At 41.6% G+C, this 16,592-nt stretch overlaps 2 protein-coding genes across 6 annotated transcripts in view; both read right to left on the reverse strand.

The window, feature by feature from the left end:
• DHRSX (dehydrogenase/reductase X-linked) overlaps positions 1-16,592 on the reverse strand; it is a 208,899-nt gene that overhangs the window by 166,228 nt on the left and 26,079 nt on the right. Inside the window, exon 1 of one of the 2 annotated variants that reach the window (XM_027643422.1) lies at positions 415-560. The exons of the other annotated variant lie outside the window; for it this stretch is intronic. Coding sequence (XP_027499223.1) covers positions 415-526 — 112 coding nt within the window. The 5' untranslated portion in view covers positions 527-560. Of the gene's footprint in view, positions 1-414; positions 561-16,592 lie in introns of those variants that run through there. 2 annotated transcript variants of the gene reach the window in all.
• Positions 1-16,592, reverse strand: part of ZBED1 (zinc finger BED-type containing 1) — a 51,461-nt gene that overhangs the window by 12,689 nt on the left and 22,180 nt on the right. For 2 of the 4 annotated variants that reach the window (XM_027643392.1, XM_027643378.1), the window contains exon 1: positions 415-475. The exons of 1 other annotated variant lie outside the window; for it this stretch is intronic. The gene's annotated coding sequence lies outside the window, so the exon portion shown is untranslated. Of the gene's footprint in view, positions 1-414; positions 523-16,592 lie in introns of those variants that run through there. One more of the 4 variants, XM_027643386.1, reaches the window with a different exon arrangement.

A 16,592-nucleotide genomic window follows, 5' to 3' on the forward strand; every position in this document is an offset into this window, starting at 1 on the left:
GCGGGGCGCGGCGGGGGCGAGGAGGACGCCCCGCCAGCCGCAGCCCCCCGGGCCGCTGCCCCGGGGCGGCCCGGCGGGTCCTGCTCGGCGGGCGGAGGGGAGCGGGGGAGGAGCCCGGCGGTTCCCGTGCTGGGGCCGCCGCGGTGCGTTAGCTCCTGGCCCGCTGCGGCGGATGCGGCGCGGCCCGGCCGCCCCGCGCTGCGGCCAAGGTCGCGGCTGCCCTGCCCTGCCCTGTCCTGTCCTGTCCTACCCTGTCCTGTCCTACCCTGTCCGGCTGCCCCCGGCCGGGCCGCGCAACCTCGCCCCGGTGCTGCCCGCGGCAGGAGGCTCGGCAAACTTTCCCCTCTCCGCGGCGGGGGCCGCCACCCCCGGCCCAGAGCCGCCCCGCCCCGCGGCGCCGGCTGTGGTGCTCACCTGAGGCCGGGCGGCAGCGCGAGTGAAAGCGGCGGCGCAGCTGGTGCAGGATGACGCGGAGGCCGATGCAGTACACCCGGAGCAAGGGCACCAGCGCAGACAATAGCGACATGGCCGCCTCCCGCCCCGCGGCGGCGGCGGGCTCGGGGCGCGGCGGGGAAGGCACTCGAGCAGCAGGCGGCCAGCGCGGTGTCTCTGCCGGGCCGGGGGGCGGCGTGGCCCCCACCCACCCACGGAAGGGAAAGCGCCGCCGCTGTCACAGCAGCGCCCGGGCTCGCCGCGGCTCCCGCCCTTCTGGGCATGTGCGGTGGCGGGGGAAGGGAAGGGGCGGCGGCGGGCGGACCGGCCTCGGCGGCGGCAACGACGAGGCGGCGGCTCGGCCCCTGCCGGGACGCCAGGGGAGCTGGGGAGGGGGCGAGGGGCGGCGTGTGCGACTTGACGGGGAGGCAGGGGCGGTGTGACAGCCCGTCCGGTGAGGCCGGCGGGGCAGGGGCGCAATGACTCGCTGCCAGGTCTGTGGCAGCTGCAAGCAGGCAGTGCCCAGGCGGGTCGAGGCACACGGCGCTGCCTCAGCATCCCGTGGCTGAAATCGCTTATCGGGTTGCCCTACCATTTCCCTTCTCTCTGGCACAGAGGAGGGGCTGCTGCTGACTCCCACGGGCATCACTGGGGCTGGGCACGGCCCCTGTGACCTCAGGCTCTCGTGGTCTCAGTTGCAGGTGCCAGTTTCTCCAAATACAGCTCAATATACAGAGCTTTCCTACACCAGGAGCCTGAATTTTATACCAGCCTCACGAATGCATTCTTTACAGCGATGCCTGTTGTATCGAATGATATAACTTGGTGTTACCAGTTTTCAATCTTCAGCCTTATTTTTAAAACGCCGAGTACTCGGGACAGAAGAGCGCATCCTACCTACCAGTTCTGGTAGTTGGCTGGTTTCGGCTACAGGAAATACAGCACCTAGTCCTAACGTCGTGGTTTTCATTCAAGAGCTGGCAGGTTTTCATAAATGCAGATGAGTCTCAATAGTGATACCAAACCAAACCAAAACCAACCAGAAAAAAAAAAAAAGAACACTCATTTCACAATAGGACACATTGACCTTTATGTTCAACTTCAAATCTTTATGTCACTTTTTGTCTTTGAGAATGATGGGAAGCCATACAAAGTTCTGGAAGTGCATTTGAAATGTAATCTCTTCCTACTCTTTAAAAAAAACACTCCATACTTTCTAGAAAAAAATACAGTTAACAACATACTTTTTCAGTGTCAGATCACATTGCTGAGAAGAACTGACTTTCTGTCTTCTGTCAGAACTACACATAAAGTAAAGGCATAGTGTGTAGTTGCTCCAGGACAAAACCAAGCATTTAATTTTATGTATCTCTGGTAATTATTTTTTTTTATTAACACATGAGATTATGCAAACATAAATAATAAACATCATGAAGTCACATCAGTGAGGGATTCATTTTTAATGTGTGTTTTTTGCAACCATGCATGGAGCAGTAAAAAGAGCAACACATAAAAAGACACGAAAGAATAAACACTGACATTTAGTAAACGTGAATTATTCTTTCAACTTATCTCAGTAAAAATCAAATCTTACCTCTTTTAAGTTGCTTTACATACTTTTCTCAGGACTACAGCATTAATGAAAGCTCTTTCAACATTAAACTGTGAAACTTGCCTACAGTGTACTTACACAATCTATATATAAATGTACCATGCCTTCTCAGGTTTTCTAGTATAATAGAATCAATTGATGTGTATTCAAGCTCCTGCAATAAATACTCCTCTGTCTTTTGTTAGACAACGCTATCCAAAGAATTAGGCTAAGTGGGGGAAAACCGATGGGTTGACATTCTAGTCTTATTGGTCCTACTACTTTTTCTCAGGGTGTTACAATTATTTTCAACCCTTTGTGGTTCATGAAAGGATGAGGAAAATTTGTTTACACAATATTAAATTATTTTTTCTAAAGCCTTATGGCGCATAGAGGAGAAATAAAAATATTACCAAAAGGCTGTAAGTCTTTGATTCTTTTAAAATATTGTCTTATAATACCCTAATATTGTACTATAATACCCTAATTTTAGTTGATATTTCCTTTTCCTTGGTTTTCAATAGTCTGTATCTTCTTATTGACACTTTGGGTTTTCTTCTTGCAATCATTCACTGCAAAGCCTCAAGTATTCAGGCCAGAATCTCATCAATCTACTTTAGATACCTCACTGAGATGTTATTACCTCAATGAAATTTTAGGTGTCTTAGCCCTAGAAGGGACAAAAGGAACCATCTAATTCCTCAGCTTTGCTTATTGGCACAGGACAGAAAGAGAGGCACTTCTGAAGACCTGCAGAAAATTGACAGCTTTCTTGGAGGCACGTAGAGTGCCTCCTCCTTTCCATTAATTGCAAGTGAACTCACAGTGCCAGTGGACAAAGCCAGCCTGCAGCTAGTGCAGTGATATCCTCTTGGAAGCTCATCAGAAACACTCCTAACACTCCATCGACACATGATCCAGTCTCTCTGTCCCTCCTGCAGGACTGACATTAATGAGATCACAGTGCTTCCATCTACATTTTGCATAAAGATGCAAAAACCCATAAGAAAGGAAGTGGATGATGTTTCTAGACTCTAATTAAACCCTGAGATCAAACTTCCCAGCAGAATGGCATAATCAACAACCATCGGCTAGCATGGAAGGTAGGTGTTGCAGCTGAGGGCCTGTGCAGCCAGGAACACATGAGGCATGGGCCCACATCAGAGAAGACAAAAGCAAACCCAAGGTTATCCTAGCAGTTCAGGCACTCTCTGGCACAGGGTGGAGGGTTATGAGGTTATGCCTTGTTTTTCTTTTCTCCTGTATGACACATCTTTTCCAGGTATGTGAGTTTGCTCCCCTTGGTTTTTCTCCTCTTGAGATGAGAACTGGAGCCGACAACTCCTCGTATCCACCACACAGTCCTTCAAGTTCATTAGGAGAGGTTGATGCTTTTTGCCCAAGCATGGTGTAATAGTTGGGGCAGTCTCGTAAGATGTTGATGGTGACACATCAGTCCCTCTCAAATGGTAAAATGTACACTTGCGCTCCTGTGCTTAGCTCAAGACACACTCTCAATATGTATGTCAAAGCTGATGGCCCATGCCGGAAGAAGCCAGACATAATTCTGACTGCTGCTAATTTTTCAGGCTTCTAAAAGGGATTTAAATGCCTGTCTTCCTAAGCTGGATTGTACTGGGACTTGAGGCAAGAGATAAGTACCTATCTTCCCAGAACAGGATCTCCTTAGCATGTGTGGGTGAATATAGTTAAATGCCTGAGGAGCTTTCAGGTTCAGTAGGGAGTTGCTCACAGTAATAGGCAGTGCTGGGAAACAGGCATTTGGGATTGCATCTGGAACTCATGTAGGGTTTCGAGCACTTGCAGACAATTTTGACAGACTGCATATGCTTTTTTCCCCCTACCTTTATGCAAAAGAAGAGTAATTTTAGATACTCTCAAACTAGGCATTGTTTTGCCTAATATTGGGCATTTGAGCATAGCGGGACTATATGGAGCAGTAAGCTCTTAGGCAGTATTTGCAGTAGCTTGGGGAGGGTCAGTTACTTGGAAGAGGAAAGAAATTTTGCCAGTGGGAGAGATGTCTGCGAGCTACGCAGTAGAAAGTCCCAGGGACTGAGAGCAGGGTCCTCTGCTGTGGGCAATCATTTGATGGGACAGATTTATTTTTCTTAAGTAATACTGGGGAAGATAGATAGCAGACAGTGTAAGACTGACCTTCTGTGTAACAACTAGTACTGCAGCGTTTGCCTAGGAAGAGGGATGACTTTTGATCCCTCTCAAGTCTTTTTCAGATCTCTCACTTTTCAAGAAAGTGGTCTCACTGTGAAAAACTGACCCTTGATGGTGAGGCTGCAGTCATAAGGATGTGAAGCTCAGGAACACAGTAAGCAAAGAAATCTAAGGGTTTTTAGCCTAGCATTTAAGTTCATAGGAATGAGGCGACACTGTTCCAATCCATATTCCCTGAAGAGCCCATGCTTTTTAGACTAGAGAAGAACAGAATGAAATATGGACTAATAAATGCAAATAGAGTCTGAGAATAGGGTCAACTTCCCCTCTTACACCAAATGCTCAAACCTCTCAGCTATTATGCAAGAAGCATAGTGTGCTTATTACTCCTGATGAGTTTTATTTAAATCGACCATCTCTGCAGCAGCTATTGTATTGGTGCATCTAAGTTTTCAGTGCATGTCACACTTTCAGGATGTATCTGGTCTGGAAAGCCTGGAGAATGAGTAGTTGGGTCTGAATTTGCATTCTCCTCCCCTGATATGCCTTCTCCATATCAGGTAAGTTCTGAGCATCCCCTCTGCAGTTTAGTCAAGACTCAGAGGCCAGAGTCAGAAGAAGGTATGCAGAAAAAAAAACAATAACAAAAATAAAAATAATTTTTAATAAATCATCAAACATGTTTACACACAAAACTTCTACAGGAACATAAGTATAAAGCAGGTGAGCTGCTAACAAAAATACATAAGTTTTTGTTAAAAACAACTTTTGCCATAAACCACTTAAAAATACCAAATCTACAGGTATTGGCCTTCAAACTGTACACAGTAACTTAACTTGGCCAAAAGAACAAGTCAGATGGAAATTCTAAATATAACTAGCATTTCAGCAGTGGATATTAGTTCTTACATAATTCCTGGATTTACTGGAAAATGTCTGTAAGTAGATAAACTGATTGATTAACATACATGAAGTTTCAAAAGCCCTTTGACAAGATCCTGCACAGAAGTGATGATAAGCACTCAGGAGATAAGAATCAGCATATTGAACAGAAACAAAACCCCACAGTAAAACAAGAGCAAAACCAAAGTGACTGATTTCCATTGAGAAATCAGAGCAAAATAAGAGCAGGGTGTCAAGCTTCCATTCCACATCCAACCCTGGTTAACATATTCCTTAATGTCTCAGATGGGATAAGGGAAAAGCTTCTGCACCATAATGGCATTGTGTTATTTCTGTCAGTCAAGGTAGGAGACGAGCAGAGGAATTTCAAACAGATTTAAATAAGCAAGGTGTACCAGCAATATTCCAACACCAATAAAATAATGCTATTGAAAAAAAGATTAATTATGCCCACTATAGAAATGGATTTGTTGACAGTTAGTTCATTTGTGTTAAAACATATCTAGTGTCAATAACTGCTACATGGTTATTTCAGTGTTTGTATAGGGCTGTCTGCAAGTACCTGGGGCACTCCCTGTGCAACACTGCTCTACCTACAGCTAAGACTATTTTGTTAATGTTCAGCAAACAGCCAGGAAGATTATTATGGTCCAAAGCAAGAGTCTTCCATGACACCCTGGTCCTCCATGCCTTTGATCTCTTCCTTAGATAAACATACCTTTCATCAGAGACAGGGTTAACATCATTCTGATATGAAGGAATTAAAAAAGCAGAATCGCCCCTCAAAAACTGGGCATCATGGGTTGATCTGCACCTGTATTTTTGTTGCAGCTGCTTGCAAGAATACTTGAGTACTGCGTACAGTAATATTATGCAAGGCAAGGTTTTTGAGGAGAATGGAGCAAACAAGCTTTCAGGTACATGTAATCCTACCCATACACTTAACCAAGTGGGACTATGACAACACCATTACTATTAGTATTAAAGGTTCAGTAGCAGTGTTCATTGGTCTCATTTGTGCTGTCTGCAGGCACTTCCCTGCAAACTAAACTCACTGCTGGTGCAGCTGGGGAAAGTCAGCTTCAGCAAGCAGTGTGACTGAATCCTGTGAAGACATGGCAGCCTTGTTTTTGAGCACGTCAGCCATGTTGAGTCCCACTTATTACAGATACACAGGTGACTACACACCATAAGCAGGGTGTTCTCACACTGATGACAGATGGGTGACCAGGTCAGGGAAGCTGGGAGGTGGAGTCTGAATGTCAAGATCTTCAGAGCTGGACAGAAATGGCCAAAGTGGCAAGAGCTATGCCTCACAGAAATGCAAGTGAGGTTGGGGCTGTGGCTAATGTTTTAGACAGGCAGAGGAGGCACCTGCAGCTGCCTGAAGAGGGCAGTTCTTACCTGTTGTAAGCTTTTCGTACAGCCTAAAGGGACCTACCTGGCTTTGTGCCCCGGTTGTCTGTGTGTGCCTCACACCAGCATGAAGATACTTTTCCTCATGTATTCCTGTTTCAACAATTGACTTCTTAGATGGGAGCTAATACATGTTTTCTTTTGCACTTGACTGCATAGATTTCCTGGGCACCTTGGGGGCAGGTTCTGCCCGTAGCTCTGCAACTTCAGCATTGGAAGAGCATCTCTGATTTTTGTTGTTGTTGTTAAAGACTGGCTGGGGTGTTTCCAGCTGCCTGTCTCTATCTAGACTGTGGCATATGAGAGAGAAAATGCAACGGTGGTTTAAGAGACGCACAGAACAAGTTGGAGGGAGGATCAGGCCGAAACATGATGCAAATGCTGAGCAAAGGAAGACATGGCGGTGAAACAAGATATGAATTGTGAGAAAGGCTAGAGGTGGATTCACTTTGGTTTAACTTTGCTAAAAAATGGTCCAGCTCACTGCTAACCCAGATGATGTCACACAGTGGGAAGGATGAAGATGGGCAATTTTTTGGTCCATAGAGTGAGGATGTCTGAAACCAAGTGCAGCTGAAAAGCCTTGTCAAGTGAAACCATCCATCCTGTGACAGGGCTGGGGCCACCCTAACCCCAGGTGAAAGTGTGCTTATGGGGTGTGCAGGGAGGTGGATCACAAACAGGAGGGATGCTACAGTGACCTGAGCTGTGAGGTGTCTGAAGCCTGATGTTATCTTTTTCCCTTCTATATCAAATGTACTGGGGAATTACTGAGAATCATAAAGGGTCTGGCAGTTCTTTAAGCCCACTCTACACTTTTTTTATCCTTCCCTCTGGCACAGATGCTTTGTACTACTCTTTGTCAACAAGTCCTCTCTCCTTAATCTCCCTAGACACTTACTACTGCTGCAGCTTCTTCTCTAACCCCCTTAGCAGTCTCTGCACTGCTACTTTTTCTTGTCCTGGGACAGCCAACGCTCTCTCCCATTTTTCCCAATTCCATCTCACTTTCTAATCACCCAGACAAACCTGTCTCTCTATCTGCCTGCAATCACTGGATTCCTTCTTCTCTTGATCACACCTGCCTGTCAGTTGTCCAAAAAGATTACGTATGCCTTGAAATTTCCACTTACTATAATAAATGAATGATTGCAGCATTATATAACTTGTTTATGTTGAGCTTGTGGAGTATTGGTTTGGACTTTGGATATTCTATAGTATTATATTAATTTACTAAGCACAAAGCAACAGTGTAAAAAGCTCACATGGCCAGGAAATTAACAGACTCAACATTTTACATTTAAAGGCAAAAGTTAAACAAAACAATAAGGAGGTCCTGCTATTCTTGAGGACAAATTCACATATGACATAGATGACATAAGAGCAGACATCTGCAAAACCCTTTCTCATTCCATGCCCTTGCAGTGATACAAGTCTCTGTAAACACTGAGCTTTATTTTTCATTCTTCATCTCATTTTTGTCAGTATAAAATCAAATCATAGTGTGATCAGTGCCAAACTGCCTTAAGAACAACTGCAGAGAAGATTCAGCAGGGCTCACACCTTACACTTTCGCCTCTAACACTTGTCTCTGAGGAAGCACAAAATGTTCCATAATTGTGGTTTGATGCCCTAGAATGTATGCCCAAGAAATTATCAGAGAAAATTCATTCTGCTGATAAAAATAATTAAAGGCTGGAGAAAGCCAAGGGCTCATCCTGGCAGTTGTTAAGAAAACACTATCAGTTTTGTTTGGTCACTGAAACAGGCTCCCCAGGGAAGTGGTCATTGCACCAAGCCTTCCAGAGTTCAAGGAGTGTCTGGACAATGCTCTTGGTCACGTGGTTTATTTTCAGGCAGTCCTTCAAGGAACAGAGAGTTGGACTCGATCCTTTTGGACCCCCTCCAACTTGAAATATTCTATAATTCTATGTCTGATTCCAATTTTACATACGATATTAGTCTTCATATTTTTCAGAGGTCATAAACTATTTTGATGATACATAATCCATTACTTATGATAGTTTAATTTCCAAGTCTATTAAAACAGCAGTTTAATTCAACATCATCATCACATCCCAATCTGCTGAGACAGTACAGAATGAAACACTGGACATTTTTAAAAGTCTCTCACTAGAGATTCTCAAATATGTAACAAAGTGGATATTTCTCACTCCTCTGGCTGCCCTGAGAGCTGAGATTGCTCAAGCCTGATAGATGAAATTCAGATTTCCATGAGGTGCAGTGGTTAGAAATGGTGCATTTCAGATTCTGGATTAGTCTTGGTTTCATATTGCTTTCTAATCTGCTGCTGCTGTTTCAGTAATATCAGCCATTTGCATTCAGTATTTAATGATGATAAGCCTAACGTAAAGGACTCAGCTATCACTGCTTGTATATATGTTAAATTTTTAGGTTCTGGATATGGCTGGGTGGGGTTTTTTTGTGTATGTATGTAAGAGCATGTGTTTAAGTACCAGCATAACATTATAAAATGACATAGGTATTTCACATGCATAAGAAGCTTTTAAAATGATTTTATAACAAGTATTTTTCATCAAGTAAAAGGCCTTAATCCAAACCAACCAACAATTCAAGTGATGAGTCGCAATCTTTAAAGCTACTTCTTATAGCTAGGCTATTTGTTTTCTAGAAACTTGCAAAAAGACCATCACCCACTCAGACCTGTCATTCTGAGTGTTAATTGATAAGTTTAGGATAAGCTGCTTTAGCGTTACAGAACATTTTATTCTATAATCCTGGCTAGAACATGTTTTCCTACCCCCTGACTTCACTTCAAAGCAGATTTATCTAAGGTCTAGATTACCAAAGTGACTTTAGACAACTTTGCATAATGAAAAAAAAAAAGGATATATGTATGCATTGTAAAGGTATATGCACATTTATATGTACAGACAGTAAAATAACATTTTAAAATTCTATTAATCAGGTGGAAGAGGAATGGCATTTCCTGAAACCAGGAGTATATAGGGAAGCATTTAAAGGCATTGGTTTACAATGTTACTTCATTCCTCAAAAGAGTGGGGATCTTTTTGTATATAAATCACATTACAGCATCATTACTACTTTGAATAAAAGAGTTATGTTGGCTATAACATGCATTTGTTACATAAAAATTTAGAGATGGAGAGCAAATTCTCCTGTTAATCACATATTCAAGTTGCAAGCCTTAGCAAACAGAATCGGTTTTTATCTATCAGAAGTGTAAATCCAAGAGCCTTTACTACTGCTGCAGATTAAAGAAGAGCAAGCACCCAAACCCATACATTATATACAGGGTGAGTGGCTTTATGCTCACAGTTTCACTGACTGGGTTTCTTATTGCAAAACAAGGGGGTTTCCTGCAATTTGCATGTTCAGTCTTGCACCCATCTCGCTTCTGGCCAGCTTGCCTTTTATTGAGGTTTTGCTTCTTAATAATGAGACTATCAAGAGACAATTCACTGTGTTTAAGTATTACTTTTTTCAAGGAAAAGTGAAGATAATAACTACATTTTGCATCTGGCTTTCCTTGTCTTTTTGTTTGTCACGATATCAATTATGCCCTGGTTTTACATTGTCTTGCAACCAGCTGTTTACAATATATCATTAAAAGCAATCAAGGATCTGATTGTATCACTCTTGTTGTTGATTAAATAGGGAAAGTATGAAGTCAAAGAGTACTTGCCCGCTTCATCACAACACAGTTTGTTTATAAAAAAGTGCACAAATTTGCTTGTATTCAGGCCCAAAGAAATGGCTTTTCTTTTTTTTTTTTTTTTTTTTTTACCCTCAGGTTTAATTTTCCCTGTATTTAATTATTAATTTTTCCTGCCGCTAATCAAAAGGTTAGTTTAAATCATTATGTTGTGAAAGAAAATTGTACTCAGCTTTCGGAATGCATATGAATGAATGCATGATCTGTAGTTCAGGGACAGGATCAGGCACTGAACAACCACACTGGATGAGACAGAAAATCAGCACAGATTTGTATATATCTGTTACAGAGATCAGGATCAGATATCTCAGAGGGCAGTTTAAAATCTTCTCAGCAGACAGCCTCCTATATGTTAGTTTCTACTTTCCTTCTCATCTTCACCTATTATACTGCTATTTTTAGTAATGGTTGTTATGTTAGAATTCCAAAGATTTTGTTCATTTTTGTCTTGTTGCCATTAATTGTCTCTTTATATATATTTGATATGTAGAGGATACTCCAGATTATTTTTTAATTTTATTGTTTCTTCTATTTGTGCTGCATTTCCTTTATATGATTACATACATTGTGTTAAAAAATATTTTAACATTTTATAATTTACCACCTTCTGATTTCATTGCATTTTATTTCTGTATGAGGCAGGAAAGCAAAATTCCCAGTCTATTTTTAAACCACTTATATTATATACTGCTTTTTTGTCTTACTCTTTTCCTGTTTATTGAAAAAGGTCTTTTAAGTCTCTTCGGAAGGAGTTAACAACACAACACAATCTGTTAACTTTTACTTAGACACCTCCTGTTCACAGTGTACTGTAACGTGTCTCTTAATGTAAACTGAGACTAATACACAGAAAGAGATGTTGGTATAAGTGTAAACTAAGCAGAGACTAAAGTATGAGTAATAAGTGAACCACCGACAAGGGATGTTCTTGTTAAGGCCTGCACAGAACTGGCTAGTCATACGATGCTGCTCTCTACCCTGTTTTGAACTGTAAGGTCATATGAAAATACAGATGACAACTGCACTAGGTATTTTCCAAAAAGTCTGCTCCCGGGCTCTCTTGGCAGTCTCCAGCACTGGTGCAGCTCATTACAACCATCCAGCGCTGACTTACTTTAGAGGGTGAAATCTCTTCACGTGCTGAGAGTAATGAGATCGGTACCACCAATGGAGATGAGCCAGGATCTTAACGAATGCTGCAAAATGTTTTTGACAGCATCTGCCCTCTCATCAGCTCAACAGCTCTCCATCTGTGCCATCATCCAGCCATACTCTGGGTCTGCATCACCCCTTCACGAATTAGGCCACTATGCTGCTAAGGACAGTGTGTAAGTAACACTTTTGCGTTACTTTCTTTTTCCAATTATATTTGTTTGCCTCTTGAGACAGGAAGGGAGAGAGGAAGAGAACAAAAAAAAAATAAAGCTATTTGCAATGAGTTCTTGAAACATTTTAAATATAAGGCTTGGTCTCAACTTTTCCTCTTTCATTATCTGCTTCTGCTACTTGAAATTTTCAGGACTGTTTGAGCCCTGTAATAACTTGTTTGATTTACAGTTATAATGATTTATTCCTGCTGCGGGGGGGGGGGGGGGGGGGGGGGGGAACCATGCTGATTACTTCTCTTGTTTTTGCTGTGTCATTCTCTATGCTCATAGTATGTATTGCAATGGGTTTTCTAAAAAGATAAAAAAAATCAATATCATTTTCTAAAAGCAAACACTTGATACACACATTGATACACAAGCTGCCAACTATATCATATGTGAAAATAAACACACCTGTTGAGTGTACAGATGCTTCAGATTTTTTCACAGAAAAAAAAAATTCCAGATACCAAGAATCAGATGTGTTCCCTGTTATTTTCTTGCCTACACAGACCAATCTATTGCAATCTATTATCTTTGGGGTTTTTTGCTATGCACTAGGCTGACAGTTTCAGTGATTTTCCCTTAATAACTTCAAGCCATTTTTCTGATCATTGCACTGGATGATGGTCCTACTCAGTATATATACTTTGGCTTTGGGTTTTCTTGCTCCCAGACCAACCAGTTTCCATTTATACAAACTACAGTGATTCTAGTAGAAAAGCCAACCAACTGGATATGATTTTATGTGGTTGGTTTGCATCCTCTGAATTAAATTCATTCACCCTTTTAAAGAGGTACAAGAAGTACATGATTTTGAGTGCTTAGGATGTAATTTTTTGGTGTATTCAGGCCTCTTTCACAAAGGGGAACTTTGCTCTTCTTTCAGTATTAGCATTGTGCCTGCAAATAGAAATCATATTACCTTCAATTATGCTTGCTACACATCAGTGGCACACTACTGACTTCAGATTTATTCCACATTTACAAGAGAGAGGAGAATAGGTTTCACTACTGGAAGATACATTTCTTGGTAACTTATAGCCACTAATAAAAAACTAACACAGATTATTAGGGACTAAAACCCACATATATCTGAGGTGTGGAGTAATTTAATCATCCCTGTCCAGCAACTCAGACAGAATCATTAATGATGATAGGAAATACTAGTTTCAGGGTAAAACAAGCAAGAAAGTAGTGATGGTGCACACAACCTCCTTCCATCAGCTCCACGCTCTGCTGCACATTAACTCATTTTCTTGTCTAGGAATCACTCCACAGATTGACTGGTTTTATTTACCAGCCCTCCTAGGCAGAGTTTGGAAATGAGAAAAGAAGTGTTACCTTGTCTACCTAGTCATTTATTTATTATATTGTTTTCTTGTTTCAGTCCGCTGTCTGCAAAGCTTCTGTTTATCTTTCTTTGTTGCCTTGTACCTGCACTTCAGGCATGAGGCTGCTGCCTCTCATGTCTCTACAGAGTAACCCAAACCCATGCTCCCATGTCTCCATGCCATCACTCTTCTGAGGAGCTGGCTGGGAAGGGAGGAGGGTCACTATCACAATGCCAAGCACTCCCAATTGCCAGCCAGCTCTAGCAATCTTGGAAGCAGAAGAAATCCTTTCATAGTAATTTTGTGATACTTAGTGGATTTGCAAAATTTTAGGCTTTATGTCAATGTCCCTTTATTTGCCTATGGAATAAACTAATTGAAAATATTCAAGCTAAGAAATAAGCCCTAATGTGTATCTAGAAATTAATATATCTATTAAAATCAGTGACAATTATATGACAAACCCCCTATGGACTAATTAGTAGAGTCAGCACACAAACACTGGTTTCCTAACAGACTTTTTTTTTCCCTCTGAAAATCTGCCAGTTCCTCAAGCATATTTCTTCACCTTCTAATATTTCAAAAGGCACAGTCACCAACTCCTGCATCTTTAGCACCACCAATTCCAATCAAAGTATCAGCAATGAAGATGGATACCCCTGTCAGGCATCTTTTTTTTCTCCTAGCAGAGCAAGGAGGACACAGCCAGTATCATAAATCACTTTCCTTTAAGGGTAAAATCAAGTGACATGAGAAGTTAAAGGTGTAAAATAAAAGTTTCAACTTCAGTTGCCATTTTCTGTGTCACAGAGTAACAAAACCCCAGCGCTGTATACAGTCTGGCTCAAGGAGGGTGAAAGGAGCTGCATGGTCTCATGGTCTGTAAAGTGAACTATTTCCATGTAAGTCCTAGTCCTAATCCTGATCCCTGGAAATGTTCAAGCCCAGGCTGGACGGAGCTTTGAGAAACCTAGTCTAGTGGAAAGTTCCCTGCTCATGGCAAGGAGGTTGGAAGAAGATAATTTTTTAAATCATTTCCTACCCAAGCCATTCTGTGATTCTGTGATTCTATGGCCAGGCTGCAGACCTGTCAAAAACCAATTTGCAGCTGTAAATATCTTTATAAGAATGACATAAATTGCTTAGGCTGCAAATTTTCTCTGGTAAGGCATGAAGGGCAAGAATCAAAGCCCAGCGAGTCCATGGAACACATCTCAGTAAGCTTTGATTTTCCTTGGACATGACATCCAACTGCAAAATGAGGGTGCAGAGCTGGGCAGAATATTCAAGAATATTGTAGAAGGGAGGCTGGGGAGGGAGCACTGGCTTGAAATACCCAGCACCCTTTCAGATCTGTAACAACAGATGACAAACAGAAAACAAAACAGTAGCTGGAATCACCTTTCAACACAAAATGTCTCTCTCCACTGATCGTAACAAAAAGGCCTTGTTTCTCTCGGGCAGTCTCTTTGAGCAAGTCGGGAGCCAATCCTTCATCTTCTAAATCATTAGGGGCTTTTTCAGCACTCAGAGTGGCCAGTCTGCTTTTGGAGCAGGTTTCCCAAGAGTGAAAAAAAGCAGCGATAAGTGAAATGTAAATGCTGTAGAGGAGCTCTCATCCAAGCTGGCACTGTTCTGCTTTATCGCTAGTCTGTGCAACATGGCCTTTCAGTCTCAGAATTGTTTACTGACCACAATGCCCTTGTAATTAAGATGTGATTTTGCTCCAGAAAGTGGCCTTAGGTAAAAAATAAAAAAGGGAAATTAAGTCATCACATGATTCCACATAACTGCAAATGATATCTTCAACTACCCTCATACAACGTCATTAGTTGTTGCTGGGGTTGCAGGGGTGTAACTGGAAGGTGGATTTGGCCTGCAGAACCATAAATCCCATGAGACAACAGCTAGGAAAACACCAGCCAAATTGCGCAGCCCAAGCCAAGCTGTGGAGCTGATGCGTAGGGCTAAATCATATTGTAAATGTATAAACTGAAAAAAATCTTCCAGATGGTGTATTCTTCCCCTTAAATCCTCTCAGGTCTCACCTAGAGAATATCTCTAGACATAGTCATAAGAAAAGCGGCAACACTTAAGAAGTCTTGTGTACAAAAAAATACTTGAGCTCGTATTTGAATGGTTTACTGAAAAAATCTTAAGCTTTCCATACATATTTTTCTTTGGATAAAAATAGTCTATTTTTCTCTAAGCTCATAACCTAACCAAGAAGGGAACAGGTCAAACAAATGTAATATAAAGTCAGAGACATTTTATGCTTTGCTAAGGTCCCAGTGCTGAAATGTCTGATGTTAGAAACAATGGAGCAAAAGATTTAAATCACTGAAAGCTATTTTAGAATAAATGCTTCTTGTATAAGTTACATACACAAGAAGAAAATAAAAATTAAGGAAAATTGCCCAAATGAAAAGCATAAGCTGTGAATTTCAATAGACAGTATGTAGGCTTGCATATTCCAGCTGCCATTGCTCTATTTGGCTTCAGAAACAAAAGTATTTAGGATAATTATAATTACAGCTGGTTAGAATTTCCACGCTTGGGGAAACACCAATATTTCAGCATTTGTTTTCATGCTGAATCAGAATAAAAATATTCAAATTCCTCTCAGAGAAGAATTATGAAAAATTATAATTCTTAGGTATTTAATATAGATACTGTCAAAACACTGTCCTATATATATCAGTATCTGCAGCATTTAGTAGGAACATACTGTAATATTTAATTTGGTGTTCCAATAGGTATATAAAGTCAATACGAAAGGAATAGGAAAATTAAACACTTTCAATTTACAAACCAGAATATTTTGATGTTGAACAAGGATGTTGCAGGGGAGATTTTAAGCACCATGGAAATGTCTGCATTTTGAAAAAAAAATTATTTGCTAACCACTGTTGTTTTACTAGCTAAGTTTTGACATCTTCCAGCACTATTTCTCTTTGACAATATCCTGACCAGTCAGTCTGTCTGCTTCTTCCTTCTTTCTTTCCTTTCTTTTTTTTCCTTGACATTAGTATGATGACAAAGGAGCTTTATTACTGTATTTGGATTTTTTAATTTTTTTTTCTTTTTACAATGCCTAGTTATCTAGAAACCTTCACATCTCTGGACTAATGTGCAAAATTGAATCCTCATAAAATCCAAGTGAGGGAAGTATGCAGATAAAATGATGGACAACGAGAGGTATGCATTTCAGAGGAGAGCTGGGACTGGACGCAGCATAGCCCTGGATCTTAGACAGCTTCAGACTGTCATGTCTCTTGAAAAATGGCTCAGTGCATCAGCTCACAGAAGAGATTGGCCAGCTAAAGTGCTATGCACAAAACCAAATTTTATATCTTTTTCTGACCACACAATTGATGCATGTGGGAGTCCAGGTAGTGGGTGGTGCACCTGCATGAATCAGTTAGTTCAAATCAAGGCACACTCTTCTTGAGGCAGAGCTCCTGCCTGTCCCAGCAGCCTGAAAGTATTTGTGAAGCATAATCCTTAAGAAATGTGGTAAAGACATTATGGGAACATACAAGTCTTATGGCAAAACACAGCACAGGTGCAACTGTGTTCTTTAGCCATAGAGGTAATGCTTACACTGGAAGGTAGACAAGTGCTCCTACACTCCTTGA

This window comes from Corapipo altera, unplaced genomic scaffold (genome assembly GCF_003945725.1).
Source record: "Corapipo altera isolate COAL_440 unplaced genomic scaffold, ASM394572v1 0, whole genome shotgun sequence".
Lineage (NCBI taxonomy): Eukaryota > Metazoa > Chordata > Aves > Passeriformes > Pipridae > Corapipo > Corapipo altera.